At 41.4% G+C, this 25,368-nt stretch overlaps 1 protein-coding gene across 7 annotated transcripts; it reads left to right on the top strand.

Annotated features, from left to right (window-relative positions):
* On the top strand, nucleotides 1–24,045 carry gtpbp8 (GTP binding protein 8). Of its 7 annotated transcripts, XM_087992942.1 has the most exons (9): nucleotides 13–138; nucleotides 1,742–1,919; nucleotides 9,274–9,379; nucleotides 9,473–9,863; nucleotides 12,134–12,232; nucleotides 13,999–14,129; nucleotides 16,462–16,561; nucleotides 19,869–19,987; nucleotides 22,742–24,045. In XM_087992942.1, the coding sequence occupies exons 4-9, from the start codon at nucleotides 9,510–9,512 to the stop codon at nucleotides 22,863–22,865; spliced, it is 927 nt and encodes a 308-aa protein (XP_087849068.1). In that variant the 5' UTR covers nucleotides 13–138; nucleotides 1,742–1,919; nucleotides 9,274–9,379; nucleotides 9,473–9,509; the 3' UTR covers nucleotides 22,866–24,045. The 7 variants fall into 7 exon arrangements, with proteins under 7 accessions (XP_043556555.2, XP_087849068.1, XP_043556558.2 ...); XM_043700620.2 differs by lacking the exon at nucleotides 1,742–1,919 and having other exon boundaries at nucleotides 1–138; XM_043700622.2 differs by lacking the exons at nucleotides 13–138; nucleotides 1,742–1,919 and adding an exon at nucleotides 696–831.
* Nucleotides 24,046–25,368: the final 1,323 nt, after the last annotated feature.

Genomic DNA, 25,368 nt, shown 5'->3' with positions numbered 1-25,368 from the left:
GACACTAAAGTCCCGCGGACCAGGCGGCGCCGTTACTCAGGCCGACTGAAGGACGCTCGGGTCTCGGGCACCGCGGAGGCGCCTCAAAGAGGAGGAAGCCCTTGCGATTGTGACCTCAGAGGTCGGAGAGCGGGATAGGTCAGTTGTACTTTGGGGAATGTCGGCTCGCTCCCACGCAGTCCTGCCGCTTGGAGACGGCGGCGGAGATGACTGGGCGGGCTGTTGGAGAGAAGGGTATGGGGCCGGGGGTTTGGAGGTGGGGCCAGGGCTGAGGGGATGGGCGGGGTCATGCCCGTAGGGGGCGCGGTCAAGATTGAAGGACATCAGGGCTGGTGGGCGGGACTACGGTTGGCGGCGCGGCAGGGGCGTGGTCAACACCGAAAGGGGCGGACCACGGCAGAAGAGTGCGCGGTTATGGCTGGCAACGCGGAATGGGCGTGGTCAAGACAAGTGCCAGGAGGGGGCGGGGTCAGTACGGAGGGGCGGGGTCAGTACGGATGCGCGGGGATCATTTTTTCGGAGGCGTGTTCACGGCGCTGGGGGCGTGTCCATGGCGTTGGGGGCGTGTCCATGGCGTTGGGGGCGTGTTCAGGGCGGTGAGGGCGCGTTCAAGGCCGTGGGGCGTGAAAAGTGTTCTGGGAGGGGGGTTGAGGATGAGGATGAGGACGAGGACCAGGTTGTGGGTATGAATGGAACCAAGGCTATGTGCATGTTGCAGATGGTGGATTCTGTAATTGGACAACTGTTTGATTTTGTTTTATGCTTATTATTTTTTTAAAACTGCCTCTGGTTTTGAGTTATTGAACTGGAACCTTTTATGCATCACATCAGGTTTGTTTCTCCCTTTCTTACGCTTTGTTGTATACAGCAGAATTCCAAACATGTTGCCAGGACTGCCATTACTACCCGTAAGGTCTGTTCTCATCATGGCACATTGAGAGCAAACAAAGCGTCACAGTGACTCAGTGGTTATCATTGCTTCCTCACAGCGTAAGGGGATCTGGGTTCAATTCCACCCTTGGGTTACTGTCTGTGTGGAGTTTGCATGTTCTGCCTGTGTCTGCATAGGTTTCCTCCAGATGCTCTGATTTCCTTCCACAGTCCAAAGATGTGCAGGTTAGGTGTATTGATCATGCTAACTTGGTTCATAGTGTCCAGGGATATGCATGCTAGAGGGATTAACTATGGGAAATGTAGGGTTACAGGGATAGGGTAGGGTAGGGTACGGTAGGGGTGGGTTGGGGTCAGTTGTTCTCTGGATGGTTGGTATGGATTCAATGGGCTGAATTGCCTGCTTTTACACTGTAGGGATTCTATAATTCTAAAAGTGGCTTGAGTGCTTTCTGACAGTAACTCACATCTGTCAACAGACTAATTTCTGCATCACCTTTCTTTTGGAAGAGTCACACAAATTCTTGACTAGTGAGTCAAAGATTATCAGAATTATATGGGAATGTGGAGTTGAGGTTCCAGTCAGAACAGACATGATCCCATTGAATGGTGGAGCAGGTACATGGGGTTAAATGGCCTTCTCTTCTAATTTGTGTGCTCTGAAGCTGTTGGCCATGTTAATGATTGGATAGCTGAGCATCAATCAGGGTTACCCAAAGTAAAGAGATTGCATCCTTTGAGAATAAAACATTGTGGCTAAAATAAGAAATAAGATGTCTGCAATCCTCACTCCCATAAAGTCATTGAACGTCTTGACACTCATTATTGTACTTTGTAATCGAACCTGTAGCTGGAGGCAAGCTCAGATGACAGTTCACAGAAGGGAGCTGCTTAGTGCCAAAAGCCTTGTGGATGGTATGAGAATAGCAGCACACCCATTGGTGTACCCGGACCTGAACTACAAGCTAGCAGTCGCTCACATGATAGACATGATGTGGAGGTGCCGTTGTTGGACTGGGCTGTACAAGGTCAGAAGATACACAACACCAGAGGTGGGAGAGCAGTACAGGCAGCTGTACTTTCGGCTGCTCCCAGGCAGTCCTGCCTCAGCAATTTCAATGTATTTCCAATTAAACTAATCATATCACTGAATGACAAAGAGGTGGGCAGGCTTGTGGTCCACCCCTGGTCCTTCATGATGTTTCCCAGACACTTCTTGAGGCTAGTCACAATGGATACTGTTGAAGATCTTTCCTGCTTTTCTAACTCACATGTAAACCAAATATGGGCTCTGTTACTTCTCATTATTGGCTTTGGTTCAATGATGTATGATCTTTGTTGGAATCCATCTTATGCAGGTATAGTTTGACTTTCAGCAACTTAGTCAGGGATTTAATATGCTTTTTGAAGTATTGACCTCCTTCTGCTTGTGCATTAGTCAGTTCTTACTGGGAGGGAATGTCTTTCTTGGGAGTGTTGTCTCATAGTTTCTTCTATTACATGGCTCTGTAGATGATTGAGAGGTGTAGATTGGAGTGATAAGGCGAGACTCTGGTCTTGGCATTTTGCAAGAGTACTCTTAACCATTTTGATATGTATTTCTGTAAATGTATGACCCCTTTGGTCATGTAGTGATGACATTATGACATTGAGTGGACCCCTGAAATTCTCTGGAGGTAATCTGAGTCAGATTGAGACACAATATTTGTAGTGATATTTTTAAAAAATGAGTAGGACTTAATTGCTGAGGTGATTGTGGTTCCAGAAAAAAGGGAAATTTGAGTAGTGGCCTGAAACTGGGAGGGACTTGATTGTATGAATAAATTGGCTCCTGATCTGGGTGGTACTTCAGTAGGTATAATTTCTTTTTTCTACTGTGTCTTTCTGTACTTCTGGCATACATTGTATATAGATGCCTATCCAGTACATAGCTGGTTTGGCTAGTTTAACTCGATCGATTCCCACGTGACCTTCATTTAGCTTCTGGAGAACTTCTTTCTGCATCGTTATAGGTATGGTTTTTCCAGATCAAGCTAGAAGAACACTTTCTCCTAGTGAGAGGTCATCTCTAATATCCACCAATATTGCAGTATTGGTCTGGGCTTGATGTTCCTTTTAGGCTTAGACCAATTGCCGATGGAGCATTTTTAACTTTCATCCTTACTCATATCTCTAATTTGATTCAGTTTTGGTGATGTTACTTTCATTAAGTGATGGATCTTTATAACCAGATCCTTAATTGAGATAGGCTGCTGCTCTCCACAAATACTTAGCCTCAGGATAGCAAGGCCATCTGTTTCAGTGGTGTATAACATATAATTAACACTTTATTTTTGTTTTTGTGTGCATTTCTATCACATGGGTTGGTCCAAGCTGTCAAATCTCAGTTCCCATGCATGATGTTGACTTGATTTTCAAGAAGGTTTCCTTGGTAACCACCATCTTTTAAGTTTTCAGGGAATATCATCTGGTATAGTCTGAGTGAGTGGGGTAATGTTACTGTGTTCTCTTGGATCAAGCTTCAGCTTTAAATTGTTTTCATTCCATGGCTATGCCCTTAATTCTCATGGTTTTCCTGATCTGAATGCATTAATTTATTTTCTTTGGGAACGGTCACATCCAGCCACTCATGTAGTTGTGTGGATCCTATGCCTATTGTGTTCTCAATCTTATCATCACCTTCCAGAGTGTGGTGTTTTTGATTCTTTTTCCTTATTATTCACCATGTTGCTGTATCTCACGATAGTCACAGCTGATGGGAATATTAGACTAGCCAGATTCCAGAGTGAAACCTGACTTGATAGACAATAATTTTTAGTTTTTCAATTCAATATTCCATGTTGGACAGTCACTGAACATATTCACAAGAGGCTGTAAATGTACTTTTAAATAACATAGGTTAATTACACAAATGAAATAAAAATTTTAAAAAGCTATCTATTTGGTCAATTTCAAATAATCTTATCATAAATAGCAAAACGAAAGATTCAATTCTGTTCATCAACAAAATGCTTTACAGACTCTTAATCCCAGAGAAGTATAACTGCTATCTTCATTTCGAAATTTCTTACTGAACTGATGAGGTTATAAGCATTTTCTTTCCATGACTTTCTGCACATTCACCAGATGTGATTGTCTGAATTACAGTCTCTACCCAAAGCGCCTACCCACCAGGTTAATTCACTGACCTTTCTCACTGAGAACTAAGGCAAAAAAAACAAGGCTTTGCCTACTCTTCAACTGTTAAACAGCATATCTGCTCATGTGGATCTTTTCTTTTGAACTGTCACCCTGCTTTTAGACCCTGGCTTCCTCTTTTGTAAGTTGTAAAAGCTCAATAAGCAGCAATTATCTCTCCAGGTAGCTTCTTAAGTCATTGAGCTTAACTCTCACGATTTCTTAGAAAGGCAGTCTTTAGCTGATGGTTCCAAATGACTCTCTGACCTTTTTGTTTTTAAGAAAAAGCAGACCTTTGCAGCACTTAAAACCAAAAATCCTTTGACCTTTAATTTAGAATTCAAGTTCCCCAATAATAACATATTGTAAGCCTTCATCATGTTCTGATAATTCATATACCATCTTTCTTTGTATGTTTTCCCAATGATTTGGTGTTATACAGATTCAACAGTTTAATTCACGTGTGTCAGTTCCTCTGACTGAACTTATGGTTGCCTGCAGCTTTTGCACATCTTTCTCTCTCAGCTGTGCATTATGTTGCTGCTGTTCCACTGCATCCACCCTGCTTAGTTACTCTTCGATGCTACTGAAACCTAACTGTTTGGATAGGCAGCATGTTTACCTGTCCACCCCTGGCTTTGTGTGTTCTGATAATGTCTGCAGTTTGTGATATTGTGAGCTTATTACTTTAGACCTTAGGTATTGTACTTTCCGATGTACAAAACCCAAAATCAGTTGATCTTGTTGTCTTTCACTTTTGTCCTTGATTTTCTATTTTCGGGCTGCATTTATCAGTCTTGTGAAGAAATGGTCATAAGGCTAAGCTGGTTCCTGCTTCTGTCTTTGAAATTGGTATTGGTAGATCCAATGTTTTGATTTTGATTGGAAGGTGTGTGATGGATTTTTCACAACTGTTGTCTGGGGTTTTGCTGTCAGCTTTACTCGGCTTCCAGCTATTAAATAAATTAAGCCCTTGCTCTCCTGCCCACAAAATGATGTTGCTGAATTCTTCCTCTTCATTTATGGCCTGTAGCAACCTATTGAATATCAGACTTCAGTTTTGTTTGAACTTCCCAAATGCTTTCACAGCATCATTACCCTCCCAGTCTGCCGTGCTGCTGTCTGTTCATTGCTGCAGCAACCATTTTGATTTTGCATGATTCACTCCACATGTCTTTCTGACACATTTAGATTAATTTTTCAATTTAATTGAGCATTAAATTCACCTAACATGTTGAAGTTTTTGTTTATAGACAGCTATCACCGCTATATTAAGCCTTCTGGTTCCTACACATCTGACCTCTTTGCCGGAGCTTTGTTGAGTACTCTTTCAGCTCTCCATGTGGCTGGTAAACTGATATGTGGTTACTCTGAGCATGACAGTACTGCAATAAAATGTGATGCCTCGGATATACATTCTTAGAATGGTTTTTTTTACTTCAGTATTATAATAAATACAGACAACTTTTCATTGGTCAGTGATTTCTTTGCGTTTTACTTTCTCTTCCAGGTTGCTCAAGAGCAATGTAAAAAGTTTAATCTCTAACTTGTGTAAAACCTGATCAATCCTAGCAACCAGAATTTGTTGTGACTGTCTTTTATAGAAAACACATTGATGTATGTTCTTCTTGCTTCCTAGAATACTCATTGCCATGAGTTTTTTCACTGTGAGATGGGCTGGAATTATTCCTGTTCATTAATCAGATTACTGTACCAGGCCAGTTGTGAGATGACCAAGTGTAGGTGTAGCTTTTCCTATTCTTCAATGAGGAGAGGACTATGGCCTTTACATTACCTCTGGTATAGGCTCTGGAGCCACTGCCTTCACTTCCTACTGTAAAACTGAAGTGATGTGCTGCAATACTGTCACTAGCATAAGGCTTTACCAAAAAGAGAAAGCAGATCTGTTAAAATTCCGTGGAACACAGGAATACAAGTAGGCCAGTGAGCCTTTCGAGGTATCTAGGCAAAAGTGAGGGCTGCAGGTGCTGGAGATTAGAGTTGAGAGTGTAGTGCTGGAAAAGCACAGCAGGTCAGGCAGCATCCGAGGAGCAGAAGAGTTGATGACCCGGGCATAAGCCCTTCATCAGGAAGCCCGAAACATCAACTGACCTGCTCCTCGGATGCTGCCTGACCTGCTGTGCTTTTCTTGACCTGCTGTGCTTTTCCAGCATCACACTTTCAAGGTATGTGGCAGTTCACCACCTTTTTATTAATTCCGCGGGTAACTATTAGATTGGTTGATGTTGTGAACATTTCCCTGAACAAAAAATAAAGCTACGGCTTCTGAAGCCCTGAAAGAAAAATAGAAATGTCAAGAAAATATGAGAGTTGATATTTCAGGCAAAAATATATTTTGCACCTGTTGCAAAAATCTAGTGTAGAGGTGGTGTTCTAGAATTTAATTTGTTTGAAGATTTAAGAATTAATCTTTTAACAGGAGAAAATGGTGCATCTGATTGAGAAACTGATAAACAACACTGAAATAAATGCATTTCAAACAAGCTGTAGTTTGTTGCATTTAAAAGGTTGGGACTGTGTTAACTTAAGAGGTCAATAGCTAGAAAATCAAACTCCTAAACAGCAGTCAGCTTGCTGTTGGTGCTGGCTATTCTGGAAGAACTGTCTTGTCTTTTCTTCCCATCTGCTCCAGTGGTGTGTAGTAACGTTTCTGAATAGGTCAATGAAAACAAAAGACAGACGACCAGCAGGAAAGCTGTTCTGTATTTAGAAAGCAGTTCCAAAACCATGCCAGCTTTGCGTCTTATTAGCTTAAAGCTCCTTAGAAGTCAAAAGATCAAGATGGATCTACACAGGAACTAGAGTGAGTGCTAGATTTGTTTCTACTAGATCTACGATGCAGTCTGTGGTCGGTAGCTGGTATTTACTATTAAACCAAATTGGTCTGGGGAAAAAAATGAACAATGACTGGTGAAGAAGTGTTTGGTATGCTTTTGTTTATTGTTCAGAGTATTGAGTACAGGAGTTGGGAGGTCATGTTGCGGCTGTACATTGGTTAGGCCACTTTTGGAATAGTGCACGCAATTCTGGTCGTCTCCTTTATCAGAAGGATGTTGAAAGGGTTCAGAAAAGATTTACAAGGATGTTGCCAGGGTTGGAGGATTTGAGCTACAGGGAGAAGCTGAATTCGCTGGGGTTGTTTTCCCTGGAGCATCGGAGGCTAAGGGACCTTATAGAGGTTTATAAAATCTGGAGGGGCTGGATAGGATAAATAGACAAAGTCTTTTCCTAGGAGTGGGGGAGTCCAGAACTAAAGGCCATAGGTTCAGGGTGAGAGGGGAAAGATATAAAAGGAACCTAACGGGCAACATTTTCACGCAGAGTTCTGCGTGTATGGAATGAACTGCCAGAGGAAGTGGTGAAGGCTGGCACAATTACAGCTTTTAAAAGGCACCTGTGTCGGTATGTGAATAGGAAGGGTTTAGAGGGTATGGGCCAAGTGCTGGCAAATGGAACTAGATTGGGTTGGGATATCTGGTCGGCATGGGCGTGTTGGACCAAAGGGTCTGTTTCCATGCTGTACATCTCGATGAAACTGTGACTGGAAGTTTCTTCAAGGAAAAAAAAATCCAGTTATTCCCCTCAGTAAAATACAGTTAACTTTGTTGCACTTGGAGTCCTGCAAGTCATCAGCTTGATATCGTAGCAGTGAACTCTTGGAAACAAGGAGTATTCTCCATCATTTTAAGTCATTGCACAGGAGTTGCAGGATGGTCCATGCTGGATCTGTGGCATCTAGAATCATGAGGTTTTGAAGGAAAGTTTGAGCGTCGCTTAACGCAGAAATTTGATCCTTTGGCAAATAAATGGAGAGCTGAAGAGAATTCAGAGGGTGGTGATCTACCTTTCAAGATTTTATATGAGAAGGAAACTGTTGAAGAGATGTAAAAAAAAGAACTGAGTTTATAACATGGGTATTTATATGCTATAGTTTTAAATTAATAGTACTTGTTTAATTTCATTTAATTAGCAGTAGAATTTTGTGTGTAAGTGTGAAGTTTTGTGGCATAGTTCTGTCGGTTAATTGCGAGAATGGTGTCATTTTTGAGGAAGGTAACAGATGTGGTTCCCTTATCTAAGGAAACATTCTGGCATTGGAGGCAGACCAGAGAAGGCTTGGAGGTATGGAGGGACTTTCTTATGAATAGGTTAGCCCTGTAGCCATTGCAGTTTAGAAGAATGAAGTGACCTTATTGAAACATAGTTTAGATGTGGAGAGGTTGGTTTGTCTTGTGGGAGCATCTAGGATCATGGGGCATAATCTCTGAATAAGAGGTCACCATTTAAGACAGGGATGATGAGAAATTTCTTCTAGGATAGTGCATCTGTGGAATTCATTATTGCAAATGGCTGTAGAGGCTACTTCATTAGATATATTCAAGACAGAGATAGACATTTCTCATCGTAAGTAAATCAAGGACCATTGGAAAAAGGCAGGAAAGTAGTGTTGAGGATTATCAGATCAGCGGTGATCTCATTGAATAGCAGAACAGACTCTGGGCTGAGTGGCGGATGTTTTATGGCCTTATGGTCTAACTTTAGAACATAGAACATTATAGTGCAGTATAGGCTCTTCGTCCCTCGATGTTACATCAACCTGTGGAACCAATCTGAAGTCTATCTATCCTACTATTCTATTTTCATCCATATGTTTATCCAATGACCATTTAAATGCCCTTAACATTGGCGAGTCTACCACTGTTGCAGGCAAGGTGTTCCATGGCCCTACTACTCTGAGTAAAGAAACTACCTCTGACACCTGAGTGGTTAGCACTGCTGCCTCACAGCGCCAGAGACCCGGGTTCAATTCCTGCCTCAGGCAACTGTGTGGAGTTTGCACATTCTCCCAGTGTCTGCGTGGGTTTCCTCCGGGTGCTCCGGTTTCCTCCCACAGTCCAAAAATGTGCAGGTCAGGTGAATTGGCCATGCTAAATTGCCCATAGTGTTAGGTGAAGGGGTAAATGTAGGGGAATGGGTCTGGGTGGGTTGTGCTTCGGTGGGTCAGTGTGGACTTGTTGGGCCGAAGGGCCTGTTTCCACACTGTAAGTAATCTAATCTAATCATGTATTAAAGGAAAAAGGAAGGAAAGAAATGTGCAGATGTGTATTTTTACATAAACACACACAAAAAAGCCAGGTTGCTTTACCTTTCATGAGTATAATTCAACTAACTTCTCTTCAACAGTTTCCTTCTCTTACGAAATCTTGAAAGGTAGACAACCACTGTCCAGAATCCACTCTGAATTCTCTGCAGTTCTTTGTTAAGCAAAACTAAGTGTTTCCAACTTCAGGTGAGCACTTTAGACATACTCTGAATCTCACTTTGAAATGTTTAGCTTATTTGATGCTGCTTTTCTCTTTTAATTTACATTTTTCCATTTTAGGTTAGTCTGCAATTAAGTAAAGCAAGAAATTGGAAGAATGCTCGCAATACGAACGTGTTTTCTACAGTTGTCACACGCATTAAAAGCAAAACCAGTGTGCAAGAGGGTAACTTCAGTCTGCATGGTGCATAGACACTCTCACAAGTTAGCTTCTATCCACAGTGTCTTCAAACTTAGTGAGAAGAAGCAAAACAGTATTATTTTTCCATTCAAAGACTTGGAAAGGTACCTGGTCAAAAATGTAAATAAAACAAAGTTTCAAATGTTTGCTCCAAGTTTTGAGGATATTGGAAATGCAGAACAACTCTTCACACCTTCACATAAGCATTGTATCGATTATTTCACCTCTGCTGTCAGGATTGATCATGCACCAACAACAGCACAGCCAGAGGTTAGTGCTACTTTTCTCCATAGTTCATTTATGACTTATTATGTATCAGTCATAGAATCATAGAGATGTACAGCATGGAAACAGACCCTTCGGTCCAACTTGTCCATGCCAACCAGATATCCCAACCCAATCTAGTTCCATTTGCCAACATTTGCCCCATATCCCTCTAAACCCTTCCTATTCATATACTCATCCAGATGCCTGCCTCCACCACTTCCTTTGGCAGCACATTCCAAACATGTACTTCCCTCTGCGTGAAAATGTTGCCCCTTAGGTCCCTTTTATATCTTCCTCCTCTCACCTTAAACCCATGTCCTCTAGTTCTGGACTCCCTCACCCCAGGGAGAAAACTTTGTCTTTTTATCCTATCCATGTCCTTCATAATTTTATAACCCTCTATAAGGTTACCCCTCAGCCTCCGACGCTCCAGGGAAAACAGCACCTGCCTATTCAGCCTCTCCCCATAACTCAAATCCTCCAACCCTGGCAACATCCTTGTAAATCTTTTCTGAACCCTTTCAAGTTTCACAACATCCTTCTGATAGGAAGGAGACCAGAATTGCACGCAAATTCCAAAAGTAGCCTAACCCAATGCCCTGCACAGCTGCACCATGACCTCCCAACTCCTGTACTCAATACTCTGACCAATAAAGGAAAGCATACCAAGCGCTTTCTTCACTATCCTATCTACCTGCGACTCCACTTTCATGGAGCTATGAACCCGCACTCCAAGGTCTCTTTGTTCAGCAACACTCCCCAGGACCTTACCATTAAGTGTATAAGTCCTTCTAAGATTTGCTTTTCCAAAATGCAGCACCTCACATTTATCTGAAGTAAACTTCATCTGCCACTCCTCAGCTCATTGGCCCATCTGGTCAAGATCCTGTTGTAATCTGAGGTAACCCTCTTCGCTGTCCACTACACCTCCAATTTTGGTGTCATCTACAAACTTACTAACTATACCTCCTATGTTCACATCCAAATCATTTATATAAATGAGGAAAACAACAAGCAATAACAACTTCTGTTGTTGAAAGTTAGAGACATTTCATCAATTTTCTTTGTCTTATACTCAGCAGGACAAGCCATAAGAATGACAATAATGGGGCAAAGACTGGAATAGTGCTGAGTAGCAGTATATTCTGATTGGTGGAGGCATCGCCATGGAGAATGTAGCAGTTGAAGATGATTGTCAGTTAACCACTAGGCTTTGTTTAGATTTAAAACCAGGCAGGTTGACACTGGTCAGGGTGTGAGAATCACTGGGTTGGAGAAAGTGGAAACTGTCAGACCAAATAATGCTGAGTGCAACTTGTAAGGGTAATGAGGATCTCAAGTCAATGTGTTGGGTAATGGAAAACCTGGGGAAGTGGTTGGTGACAGACAGAAGATAGGATGCGGGTAGCAAAGTCTACAGTAAAGAGATATTTGAAGATATTAAGCATGGGATTAACAAAGGTGTCGATGAAGTTTATATCAGCAGTGCAGTGGGCATAGAAGAAGAGATCATTTGAGAGTCAAATCCAGTGAATGATAAGACTCCATGATAAGAAGTGAAACCAAAGGAGCACAAAGTAAGGTGAAAGCTGCCAGAGGAGGATTTTTTTTAAATGAGGCCAGATGTGGGAATGAGTAAAGAATACAGTCTCAGCAGATAGCAAGATATTAAATGGAAGCTGTATTAAAGTCTGTAAAGTTGGTAAGACATATAATTCACCCAAGGAGAAAACAGAACAATTCTCCCTTTGACTATGGTTCCAGAGTTCTGGTACACTGAATAATGCAGTGATCTCCCTGTCTCCAGTATTCTGTACCTTTTGGTATTGGAATTGGTGCCAACTATATCAACTCTCGGAAGAATATGGATTGGGGAATAAAATTAATTTTGACTAAACCATGAAAGTGATGGTCATAGGATGGAGAGATTTTAATTTCTCTTGTGAACATAAGCATTGCTGGCTGGCCAACATTCATTGGCCTTGAGAAGGTGGTAAGCCACCTTTTTGAACTGCTGCAGGTTGACTCACAATGCTCTTAGGAAAGAAATTCCAGAATTTTGACCGAGTGACACTGAAAGAATGGCAATATGCTTCCACGACAGGATCGTGAGTAGCTTAGAAGGTAACTTTCAGTTGGTGCTGTTTCCACTAAATTGTTACATTATCTATACATCAACTTGAAGCCAAGGGTTTGAAGCCCCTACACAACTCAATCAAAATATCATGGAATTGAGATCTTTGATATGAATGGTATTTTTGTTTCCTTTGCAGGTTTGTTTTATAGGCAGAAGTAATGTGGGAAAGTCTTCATTGATAAAAGCATTGTTTTCCCTGGTTCCTGGCATTGAAGTTAGAGTTTCAAAAAATCCAGTGAGTATTTACATTTTGTACTTCGTGAAATGCACATTTATTTTGTTTCAGGTAATCAATATATACCATACTTCACTGACATCATCTGTGATATCCTGAACATCCTGACTCCAAAGTTAGAGGTTCTTCAGGTACTCCTCTTCTTTCCCCTGAATCCCTTTGTAATCCCATAACACTCCTGCTAACCTTAAGTTGATCGCCCATAGACTACTTTTCTAAAAAACAAAAGTACCACAGTGCTGTAAATCAGAGATAAAAATAGAAATTGCTGGAAAAGCTCAGTAGGTCTGGCAGCATCTGTTGGAAGAAATCAGAGTTAACACTTCAGGTCGAGTGACCCTTCTTCAGGTCACTCAACCCAAAATTTTAACTCTGACTTTACTTACTACTTTTCTCTACCTTCCCACCTCTTTTATTTCTTCCAACGACTCATTCTGTGTTAATCTGATACGCTCACAGAATTCTTTACTCAGGATTCCGATTTTGTAGATGACATCCATCCAATGTTCTCTCCTCTGTAATGCTGCTAACATAGTTTTTAAAAAGTACTTCAAGAGAAGAAAGAGGAACTAACAATGTTCTGAATGCAAGGTTTTATAAGGTGATTACATTTTGAACTGTCTCATTAACTCAAGGTAAAATGACCTACTCTCAGAATCGTTAAAGCATTGAAGGAGGTCATATGGCACATCATATCTGCACCAACTTTCCAAATGAACAGTTTACTTAGTGTCATTCTCCCAGTAACCTTGCACATTCTTCATTTTCAGATAACAGTCTTATTCCCTTTTGATTGTTTTAATTGATCCTCCCTGCACCACTCTCTGCCAGTGCATTTTAGATCTTAACCACTCCGTGCAAGAAACATTTTTTTTCTCTTAATGGGAGGCTTTTGCTCTTTTGAGTTTAAATCTGTGCCATCTTGTTCTTAACGCTTTCATAAATGGGAACAGTTTCTCCCTCACTACTCTGTCCAGTTCCCTCACAATTTTGAATAATTCTATCAAATTTTCTCCATTTCTCCAATGAAGAGAGTCAGTGGATCTGCCATATGTTCTGCATAACAAGCCTAATGTAGCAGACATGCAGACCTGGGGCAGATTTTATTGAAATGCACATGCCAGGCTTAACACCTAGAAACAAAGGTAGATGTTCTTGTTATTGAAGATCTTCTGTCTCAGAGAAATGGATCAAGGAACAAGAGAGATAGGGAACAACAGTTGTTGCAGTGTGCAGAGAGAAAAGGCTGCTTTTCCTGTTAGTTGCCAGCCAATATGCTGAGGAAAGTTCGTCTGCTGTTTTAAGGAAAGGAATCCATTGTGTTTTAAGAGCATTGGAACATTTGTCTTTGTGAGACTGGGACAAGAAATCATCAGAGTGGCAATGTTCTGCTGCAAGTTGGTTCTGTGAGGAATAAGGGTAGAATCATCACTGGTTGCTTATGGGTTTCACCTGTGATTAATGCTTTGTGAATGATTATCCAAACCCCCAATTATATTTCGAAAGTTAACTAATAATTAGGTATAAGATTTCTTCATGTATCAATTCCCATTGTGCTAGCAACTAGAAGTGATTTTTGTTTTTGCTCATCAGAATAACATTATGTTTGTAATAGGACAATATTATTCAGAAACATGTTTCCTCTGTAACTGATGCTTGGCTATGTTTGTAAACTGTAACAAAAACACCAAACCTGAACTAAGGTACCATTACATGAAAGGAGGTTCCTTTAATTCAGGAGTTAACTTTTGCTTTTGTTATTTTAGGGACATACAAAGAAAATGAATTTCTTTAAAGTAGGCAAGGCGTTTACTGTCGTTGACATGCCTGGCTATGGATACAGAGCACCTTCTGATTTTGTGGAAATGGTAGAAAGATATCTCGAGGCAAGACAGAAGTAAGTGCCACATAGTTTCTGTTTTGATCACTTGTTTACCCCTTAATTTTGTAAAAACGGATGATAATTGTGTCAAGGACTATGCACATGTAAATAAAGGGTGACTTAGTGATGGGATACTGGCCTCTGTGCAGTTATTTCAGAGGTGACAAGAATGGCACTAATGATGTAACCATGGCAAAAGCCTCTACCAGCTGAAGCCCAAATGGGCACTACAACTGGCTTCATCGTTAGAAAATAAGGCAAGTGGAGCATATCAGTTGCAGCATATTCCAATAGAAGTGGACACCCTCACCCGACCGACTGAGCTTGGGGGACATCGCTTTAGTGAAGGCCTCATTCAGGGTTTATCCTGAACATAGGGACTCTCGGTCAGCCCACAGCAAAACCCCAAAACAAAGTCAAGCCTGTGCTAAACAGTTAACATTTTCTTCAGGATCCAGGCCGGCAAGCCATTGTAGTTGCTGCCGGTCTGCTGACTTGAGATTGAAAAAGAGTCCCACTAGGTCTGAACTGAGCAAGATAATTCATAGGCTGGAATCCAGTAGAGTGCACATCCTGGAAAACCCACCTACATCTGGCTTGGAACAATTAAATTGCTTAGTGATATCCTAATCAGAACCAATCAAAATAAACGTCTGATTAAATGGTCACCTGTGTAATGGAGGCTGATACTGGCACAGTCTTTAATAAAACTTACTGCCAGCAGATCCCCCACATTCATGGAAATGGCTAGGTAAACCCTGGACACCGTCACACATCGACAATGCAGGTGCTTTTCATGGGCTCAACATTCTTAGTCATTGTGAGTACCCACTCAAAGTGGTTAGATGTGCATAGAATCCATTGTTCAAACATGGGACAATGGTAGAAAATTTATGAGCATCTTTTTCAGTACGTTAGCTCCAGGAAGTGTCGGTCACAGATAACAGGCCATTGTTTACCAGCAGGTAATATAAGTATTTCCTAAAGTTGAATGGCATCTGGCGTATAAGGATAGCTCCATATCATTCTTCATTTAATGGTCTGGCAGAAAGTGCAGTCCAGTCTTTGAAGACTGCCTTAAAGACACAGCCTATAGCTTCACAAGATATCAAACTGTCCAGGTTCCTATTTGATGGTGGGACCACCTCTCATGCAGCGACAGGGATAGCTCCAGCAGAGTTACTGATGGGGAGAAGACTCTGCACCAGGTTAAATCTGACCTTACTGGGCATGGTGGGGGGGGGGGGAAACAAGATTCCTTTAAGCAAGAGAGACCAGTTTACATTAGAGGACGAAGTTTGGTGCCAAAACTACGGAAATGGCCCTGTATGGGTAGCAGGCATGGTCAACGCAATGTCAGGCCCCATGTCGTACAAAGATGGGGTAGGTGAGACAGTCCTGAACAAGCATATGAACCACATGAAAGCTGCAAACTCGCAACGGGAAAGGAGCAAAACATATCCATACCATTAGAATAGCTGGAAAGGCTGTTGGACCTCATGGGTTAGACAATAGACATTAGACAATAGGTGCAGGAGTAGGCCATTCTGCCCTTCGAGTCTGCACCACCATTCAATATGATCATGGCTGATTATCCTTAATCAGTATCCTGTTCCTGCCTGGTTCTCCCAGGCATGGTTCTCCAACTCCATTTAACCTCAGAGTCTGAGATGGACACAGCGGATGTCGCAGCCTCAACATCTTCACTACCTGAAGAAGAGGATGAATTTCTTCTGAGACACTCCGGGTGCAGGAGGTGGGTTATTGTCTGTTACACAGCGCCCTTTTCCAAGGCTGAGATGGAGAAACTGGACCTGATGCAAAAATGCCCCAGTACAGGCCTATACCTGTGGTCTTAGTGGGGGAGGGATGTAGTGGTTGTAACAAGGTCAGCCAGATGTACTTTGTAGAATATAAGTTCCCTGATTTGGGCTGTTAATCTGATCCAAACAGGGAGCCCTGGCTGACAGCTATAAACAGGTGTATCATCTTGTTTACTCTGAGAGCTGGCTCTGAGGGAGCTGGATCAGTATCAAAGCAATTAAGGGAGTTCAGTAAATGCTAACTATTACCAGACCTCATCCCATAAATGAATAATAAACATAATTTAATTAATAATTAGTTGATACAATGCGGTGGATGGTAGATCTCTCTTAGTGGATACTTTACGTGAACTGAATGGCTTTCTCATCTTTTTGTTTTTGTTGGTTTTATGGTCACCTATCCCACATGTCGAAGAGTTTGTTTCTGACACCTCATGACAGATATGAAATAAACAGTTCCAATATTCAGCACCTAAAATAGTTATAACAATGTGAAAATTGACTTGATTGTGTTTTTTCCATAGTTTAAAGAGAACATTTTTGCTATTGGATGCATCAATAGGAATCCAGGAAGCAGATCATATAGCAATTGAAATGTGTGAAGAGTTTGGCATTCCATTTGTTGTAAGTAATAAAATCCAGTTACCTAATTTTACTGATGATTCCTATCCCCTTTGGATTCCCTTATTACAAGAACATGGGGCTGCCTGTTTGCAGACCACTGCCAATGCTTGAGTTGGCCTGGAGTTGAATGCAAGTGCTACAGGTTGATTGTTCCTTTGCAACCTGGCTCTTCAGGAAACCTCTTCTTTTTCTGAACTCCCATTTGTAATCCCCTGCCATAGATTTGGCCTGTCTGACAATAAGCTGCAGCTGTTACTCAGTTGACTGTCACAATAAGCTGGCAGACTGTCCTGAAACCTTTGGACATTTAAATCCAACCAAGACTGATGTTCTCACTATGGGTCTCTCTCTCCCACAAGAGAAGGCGGTAATATTGTGATTGGCTCTGCATGTTTGCCAAGAACCCATCAGTGTTTAACTCAGTTTAACTTGAGGTTCAACCCTTGGTATCTACATAGCTGCATTTGACACAATGGATCAACACGTTACATATGTTCATACAATCAGTCGCTATGTTCCAGTTGTGGACATGATCACCGTATTTGAAATGTGTATGTTCTGGGTCATTACGATGATCCACAGATATGTGATCCACATATTCGGCCTAACAGGAGTTCCAGGTGTAAGCACAACGGCAGCTTTTTCACAATGCCTTGCCTCATGACATAACATGGATGTGCTTCAAAGTTTCAGGCAACATAATGTCAAAACAACTGTCCTACCCCATCACTGAAACCATATTGATCAAGCTGAACCCATTCTCAGTGTAAACTTGACTGTTTTTGTTGAGAAAACCTGGGGAATCTGTATCTAACAGTCCCTGATATAACTGACGTCTGTTCCCCTTTTAAAGTTACGAAAATACTCAATAGGTCACGAGCAAAACATACATTTCTCTGTTAAGCTAATGATGAAAGTGGTTTTCTCTCACTATTTCCTGTTCAGAATGTAATCTCAGGACTACTACCAAACCACATGCTAGTAGGATATATCAGACAAATACATGGCTGGGGAAACGGTGTTGCCAGGAGGGATTCAGTTTCCTGGGACTCCTGGGTGGGGGTGGTTTGATGGTTGGAGTTTGATACCGTTATAAGCAGGGTGGTCACATCTGATTGCAACCAGGACTGATGTCCTCATCGGAACCTGAGCAAATAGATAGAGGGAGAAACAAGGATATCAACAAAAGACAAAGTATGAAGTTGAAATGCAGGGCAGAAAAGTTGAGGGTGGAAAAATGGGGGCATAGTGCAACATAAAGCTAAGATGACTAACATGGTTAAAAAGAGAAGTCTAAAGGTTTTTCTGTCCTAATGCATGAAGTGGCACCCAGTGACTAATGGAGTACCATGAAGATCAGTGAGCCTCAGGTTTTCATGATATATATAAATGACCTGGATTAGGGAATTGAAAATCAACATTTCCAAGTTTGCTGACGACACAAAACTGGACAAGATTGATAGTTGTGAGGAAGATGCAAGGAGGCCTCAAGGTGTTTTTGAAAAGTTGAATGTTGGGCAAACACATGGCAAATGCAGTACAAATGTGGTTAAATGTGAAGTTAATCATTTTGAACTGATAAACGGAAAGGTAAAGTGTTATTTAAAGGGCGATATATTAGGAAGTGTGGATGTACAAAGAATCTGAGTGTTCTTGTACACTGGCCTGTAAAAGTAGACCGGCAGGTGCAGCAGGCAGTTTGAAAGGCAAATGGTACGTTGGCTTTCCTTGTAGGAGGATTTGAGTTTTGTTTTGATCTCCATACCGTAGAAAGATATACTTGCCATAGGGTTCCTTAGGGAGGGCAGTAGTGTCCTAAGAGGAGAGATTTGTCCAACTGGGCCTGTTCTCAGCAGAGTTTAGAAGGGTGATGTGGGATTTGATTGAAACGTACAACATTATAATTGGGCTGGATAGACTAGATGCAGATAGTACGCTTTCCCTGGGGACAGTGGGGAGCTGAGAATCCATGAACGTCTCAGAATACAATGTAGACTATTTAAGACTAAGATGAGGAAAATCTTTTTCATTCAAAGTGTAGTGGACCTGTAAAATTCCCTATCAGAAGGCCAGGGAAGTCAAATCAGTGAATGTATTCAAAGAGATAGAATAAGTGGTGAAGGCTAGTACATTTACAGCATTTGGACAGGTAAATGGATAAGGTCAAACGCAGACAAATGCGACTAGTTCAATTTAGGAAACCTGGTTGGTACGGACAAGTTGGGCAGAAGGGTCTGGTTCTGCCCTATGTGACTTTTTGACTGTATAAGGTGAAGTGCAGTGAGTGTCCTTGAAGATGAGCTGTGAAATTAAGCATGTTGGTGCATCAGGCGGTAAGTAGGCAAGTAGTATGTTGCCTTCATAGCATGAGAATTTGAGTGCAAGAGTAGGGTGTCTTGCTGCAGGGCCTTGGTGAGACCACACTGGTCTCCTTATTTAAGGAAGGATATTCTGGCTATGGAAGGAATGCAGTAAAGGTTTACCAGCCTGATTCCTGGGATGGCAGGATTGATGTATGGAGAGAGTTTGCCATTTGGCTAACCTTTTGTTTCAGATTTGTCACTGAATTCAGATTTTGCTATCTGGCATAATGGGGTTTAGATGAATACCCCAAAACATTACTCTAGGCTTTGGTTCATGAACTAGTCCAGTGACATTTCCACTACACTGTCACCTCCCTCTCACAAACAGAGGAACCTCAATTATCCGGCATTCAATTAACCGAATTTCGGATTATCCAAACAAGATCGCAAGGTCCCAATGCTTAGCTAACTATGTTATCTGGCATTGATTATCTGGCATTCGATTAACTGAACGAAATACTCCCCACCTGTCTCCTTTGGATTATCAAGGTTCCTCTGTACACAAGTCTATAACATGTACAAACAAATCCAAGTTAATGCATTTTTTTTTAAAATTAAACATGAGTACAATTTAAGTATTGTTTCTTGTTACTCTGTAGTTCAATTAAGAGCTCCATTGTAACTTAAGCATCATTGGAAAAAAAATTAGACAGTCTACCATGTCTCTCTACAACAATACTTATTGAAGAATTCTGAACACGTAACACCAGCTGTCAATATGCTTTCTGATTTTTGATTGCAAGCAATATAAGAATGCAGATTTGATTTTTTTTCTTGCATAATAAGATTGCACACTTGTGCAGGAAGTCATTAAAGTAGGCAAACTGATGGGCCACTTCATAAAAACATTGTTTTGCACATCATGTGAAGTAATAATGATAGAGCTGGTAAATTACATCCTTAGTGTAATCAGTAATTGCCTTCTTCTGTTATGTTCACTCCAGCTTGTATTAACAAAGATTGACAGGCCTCAGCAAGGCAATCTGCTGAAGATCATTCTAGGAGTACAAGGAGCGATAGAAAAACAAATGTCAGGGTGCTTTCCTCAGCCGTTCCTCGTGAGGTATGTTAAAAATGTATTTCTTTAAAATTCCATTTAAAAAATTGTTAAGATAATTGGTGGGAAGAAGCTGTGGATGCTGAAATTAGTTCTGTTGTTCACTGTTTCCTTTGTAAAAAAAAAATGAATGGAATGGGGACATCGCAGGCTCAGCCTTGAAAAGGTAATGGTGTGCAATCTTCCAGAACTGCTGCAGTTTGGATGCTGTTGGCAGACACACAGTACTATTAAGGAGAGTGTTCCAGAATTTTGACCCAGCCACGGTGAAAGAATAGTGATATATTTCCAAGTCAAAATGATGAGTGGCTTGGAATTTGCAGGCCTTGATAGTCCATGTATCCAGTACCCTTGACCATTTAGTTGGAAGTGTATGTGGGTTTGGAAGGTGCTATCTAAGGACCTTTGGTGAATTTCTGCAGTACCCCTTGTAGATGGTACACACTACTGTTACTGAGTGTCAATGGTGAAGGGAGCAGATGCTTGTGGATGTGGTGCCAATCAAGTGGACTGCTTTATCCTGGATGGTGTCAAGCTTCATGAATGTTCTTGGAGCTGCACCTATTCAAACAAATGGGGAGTATTACAGGCAATTGCAAGTCACATATGAGGAGAACATAAAAATGAGATTCTCAATTTCGAGAAAAATACTCCAGTTTTCCACTCAAACGTTTTAATGGCTAGATGAGAATTTTACTACTGAGAATCAAAGAACTTATCTGCATGCATTACATCTCATTATTACCTTAATAGTTCCTCATTTGTATGCAGTTTGCTATTCCGCAGGCATGGAGATGAACTGGAAGAGAACAACTCCAGATGTGAAAATCTGAAGGATGCAGCCTCTCTTTGGCCAGCTTTCCCCAACGCTCAGAGAGTGCTCCATAGGCAGTGGCTGTCTGAAGCCTCCATCCATGGTGCATTTGGTGCATTTGAGATTGACCTCTGATACAACTCAGCTCCTCAGTACTGCACCTTGGAGTGTTCATTGCAATACTGCTGCTGGGTCTCATTGCACATAGTGCCCAGTATACATTGGAAAAGTGTGCTCAAAGCCTTTAGGTCACATCTCTCAGCACCCATTCACTTTGTACCTACCTGGATGCTCACTGCAGCTTTGCCTTGCCTTTCAGTGCAGATAGCTGGTCAGGCAGCTTGTCATGTTTGCCAACAGTGACCAGTCAAGGGGGATAATGGTCAGCAAAGGGCCTGGTTGTTTATCAGTCTGGAAAATTATGAAGGTTTCCCGAGTGTGTGAGTGGGAAATGCAGAGGGTAAGAATTGGCTGTGGGTGAAAGCCGTTGAAGGAAAACATGACATGCATTGATGAGAGTTATGCACCATAAGGCTTGGAGGAAGGGGGAGGGATGGAGGGAGTAAGGTGGGTGCCGTTACAGAATTAAAAGTGAGTGAGAGGTAGCAAAGAGAAAATGATAGCATTACTCTTGCAGAGTGCAGAAGGCCATTAACCTTCCTCCATCCTGGGGGCAGTGTGCCCACAGCTGGCTGCCAGTGCATGCAGCCGGGACTTGTATATGATGCCTGTCATGTGAATGTCAGAAGGTCCCAGAACGGGCAAGCCCTTCACTGCAGCTGAGCACAAGGCAGTGTGAGAGCAGCACCACGGAGGCGGAATGCATTATTAATGAGATGAACAGCATAAAATTTCACAAGAAAAGTCTCCAGGATTTACAGGGGGACACCCTCCATGAAACCCTCTCCCAAAATTGATGCTGAGCTGATTTCTTAGGAAATAAATGTCTGTAAGCCAACTAGGTTCCAAATCTATATTTAAGCTGATCAGGTTTATATTCACCCACATGTAACTTAAGAGAATACTAAATTCTTTATAATTACGAACTCTTTGCCTTGCTCATCATGCTATCTGCATGGGAGCAAGCATTTTTCTGAGTTATGCCAGGAATGTTTATCTCCAGACCTTATTGCAGCCTCCATGTAGAAATAAATACAAGAACTGACCTGAAGACAGATGTGAGGTGAGAGTGATTGGCCTTGACATCAAGGCAACTTTTGACCAAATGAGGCATCAAAGAGCCATAGCAAAATTTAAATCAACGGCAATCAGGAGGAAAGCTCTCTCCGGATTGGAGTCACACCCAGCTCAAATGCAGATGTTTGGGGATTGTTTGACACCGATGATTTGAGCTTCAAGACATCACTGACAAAACCATTCTTAACCTAAAAAAAACATAAAATAAAGTGAATGTCAGGATCACAGTGTCCATGTGGAGGAGCCCGGTATTCCAGACAATGAGTTTATTGTAATTATTGCTAGGTGTACAGAGGAACCTCACTTATCCAATGTTCAATTATCCGAATATCGGATTATCCAGCAAGATTGCAAAATGCTCAGCTAAACTATGTTATCCAGCATTTTATTATCTGGAATTCGATTAACCGAACAAAATACTCCCCACCCGTGTCCTTCGGATAATCGAGGTTCCTCTGTATTGTACATTTTGCATTTGCTTCCCATGGAAGGTTATTTGACTGTGAATCAGTTTTTCTCTGTGGATCAAATGGGGAGTTTGGTGTGTGACTAAAATCATGAGGCAGCTCACATAGCAAGCAGTATGCGGGTTGATTCCTGTGCCATCCATATATTGATAGTGGCAACTTCAAATTTAAACACCATTCTGTTAAACTTTAGATCAAAGTTTTCACAGGTTGCATAATGCAGTATTCTCTTGAAAAACTTAAAGTATTATTTTTAAAATTTGTGACATTTTATTCCTGCAGCTCTTTGAATTATTCTGGGATTCATCTGCTGAGATGTTTCATAGCTCACGTGACTGGAAATCTTCAGATTAATGAACATAATTCCACGTCTTTAAGATCAGGAGTAAATTCTGCAAAGATATGAAAATTGATTTCAGAACAGCACTGCATGTCTACAGTATCAAATACCGATTTGATTTGAAGGAACCACTGAATGCAGATTACGTGCAAATAGAAAAGTCAAATTGAATTTGACCTAATTGACATTATGTGTTCATAGAGTCATAGAGATGTACAACATGGAATTGGCTCCTTTGGTCCAACTCATCCGTGACAACCAGATATCCTAAATTAATCTAGGTCCATTTGCCGGGATCATGGGAAATATTACAGAACATATGTAACATCTTTGTGGAAAATTGTGGAGTTTATATATTCTGTTTACAAAATAGATTTATTCTGATTGTTTAAGTAGAATCAGTTCCTGTTATTCCTAAAACGTATTTCAGATTATGATTCCTAGAACCTTGCTCCATCATAATTATTCAAATTCCATTGTTGCATTTCTTTAAAAAGTACGTTTGAAAGATTGAAACAGTTGAAATGTTGAAAGCTTTTTCCCAGCAATTTACCCTTTAATGTGCATCAAGTGTATTCACGCAGAGCAAGAAATTTACTTTCAATAGTAGGTTGCTGTTAATGCATTCAAATGTGAAACAAGGCTATTCACACGCTGGATACAACAGAACAGCTTTGCAGCAAGAAGCATTTTATGATTATCATGTCTTCTTGACTGACATTATCTTTCAGAATTATTCTGGGTTTTCTCTATCATGAGAACACAGTATGATATTCTAAAAATGACAGTGGCAAAAACATTGCATGTCTCATATTTTAAGCTTTCTGTTTTCCTCAGCTGATCAGCCAAAAGTCAAAATTTACAAGTGCCTTATATTCTGTGCTCAGTCCTTTTAGTTTTCATAGGAGTTGTTAAGAACATTACTCACTTTATATAGTGATGAAGATTAATATAAATAGTCACATTCTAAGAATGAATTTTAAAAAAGGATGCTAGTTTCCATTAAAACTTGACAAAAAGAGGATTGAAAAGTTCTCATGGTGATTCCTCATCTTTGCATTGGGCATCATCTTCCATCTTGTAGCCGATTGAAAACATAATCATGCCTATCAAGATTCCAGGCACAAACTGCAGTCCTGCTTTTATACCGTTAATAAGCCATTGCAGTTATGTGATGAATAGTGTAGTTCTTAACTTTGTGTAATAGTGTACTGTAAAACATTAAATAAAACATCCTGTCACTAAATGAAGGATCTGTCTTAATAAAGTGTAGGTGTAACTTTTTTTATCCTCAGGTCTTCATATCATCAAATACAATTAAAAATGAGTTGTTATGCAAGTCTCATACCATCCTGACATGGAAATGGAACATCAGTCCTTCTTGTTGGTGGATTAAAATTTTGGAGGGGGTTCCAAGATGGCAGAGATCTGGGAAGAACACATTGCAGAGCTTCGCACCATATCGCAAGTGGGACGAAGTCTTAATCCACCCTATCCGGCCCACCACAATATCCAGGGACTCTGAAAAGATTTTCACCATCCAGGAATGCCGAAGAATGGAGGAGGTACTTCTGAGGCCAGGCCCACGGCCCAGCCTGCAGGATCCTCTGACTCGATTATCTACCAGGCCTGGTGAAGGAGCTTGCGAAATCTCGCGAGATGTTGGGTAGGCAGATAGAGGAGAAGCTGGTCCCAATCTCTATCATGCTGCAGAAGCATGAACAGCAGCTGGAAGACCTGGAGAAAAGGACGGATGAGGTAGAACACAGAGTCACAGTGAAAGCTGATACCAGTTCCTCCAAGGATAGGAATCCAAGCGCTGGAGACACAGGTCTGTAATTTGCTTGACCAGGTTGATGACCTCGAACAGGGGCAGGAGAAAAAATACTCAGATCAACGGTCTGCTGGAGGGGAAGGAAGGTGAACGGCCGGTGGAATTTATTGAGGACAGGTTGCTGAAATTCTTAACTTGGAGACTGGAATGAGAGGCTTGAAGATTGAGAGGGCTCACCGGGTCACGGTGCGGAGGTCAGATCTAGGCCAACATCCTCGTCCTCTCTCGGCGCAGTTTCATCAGTATAGAGATAAGGAGAGAATCGTGGAAGCTTCCAGAGGGGAAGGATCCGAGGACCCTGGTTTACGAGGACTCTAAGATCATGTTCTTCCAGGAGTTCTCAGCAGCGGAAAAGAAAATCCTGTGATGATGTCAAGAGAAGGCTGAGGCAGTTTGGGATCCAGTACTCTCTGAGATTTCCGGCTGTGCTTCCAATCACCTTAGATGGCTCTGTACATCTCTTTGACAATCGGAGAAGGCAAGCGACTTTGTGGACAAATTAACTTAATCTGATCAATTTAGTATTACAAATAGTAGAGTTGTTTGGGTACATCTCTACATTTTTTTTAAAAAAAAAGAAGTTCAGTCACGGCTTTCCTTTCTTTTTTATTGATAATAGTCTGGCCTAAACTATGTTCAGGGGCGATTGGGATGTGTACTTTCAATTTCTAATTTAAGTTATACCAAAAGATGGGTGGGGTACTTACCTTTTTTTTCAAAATGTCTTTGTTCATA

This window comes from Chiloscyllium plagiosum, unplaced genomic scaffold, assembly GCF_037043375.1.
Source record: "Chiloscyllium plagiosum isolate Xiang-an unplaced genomic scaffold, Cpla_swu_hap1 HiC_scaffold_12, whole genome shotgun sequence".
NCBI classification, from domain to species: domain Eukaryota; kingdom Metazoa; phylum Chordata; class Chondrichthyes; order Orectolobiformes; family Hemiscylliidae; genus Chiloscyllium; species Chiloscyllium plagiosum.
This window is presented reverse-complemented; position numbering and strand designations above follow the sequence as displayed.

Coding starts and splice junctions, on each gene's coding strand:
- gtpbp8 (XM_043700620.2), top strand. CDS start 9,510: ATGCTCGCAATACGAACGTGTTTTCTACAGTTGTCACACGCATTAAAA. Junction 14,130..16,461: donor TATCTCGAGGCAAGACAGAA/GTAAGTGCCACA, acceptor TTTTTTCCATAG/TTTAAAGAGAACATTTTTGC. Junction 19,988..22,741: donor CCTCAGCCGTTCCTCGTGAG/GTATGTTAAAAA, acceptor TTATTCCTGCAG/CTCTTTGAATTATTCTGGGA.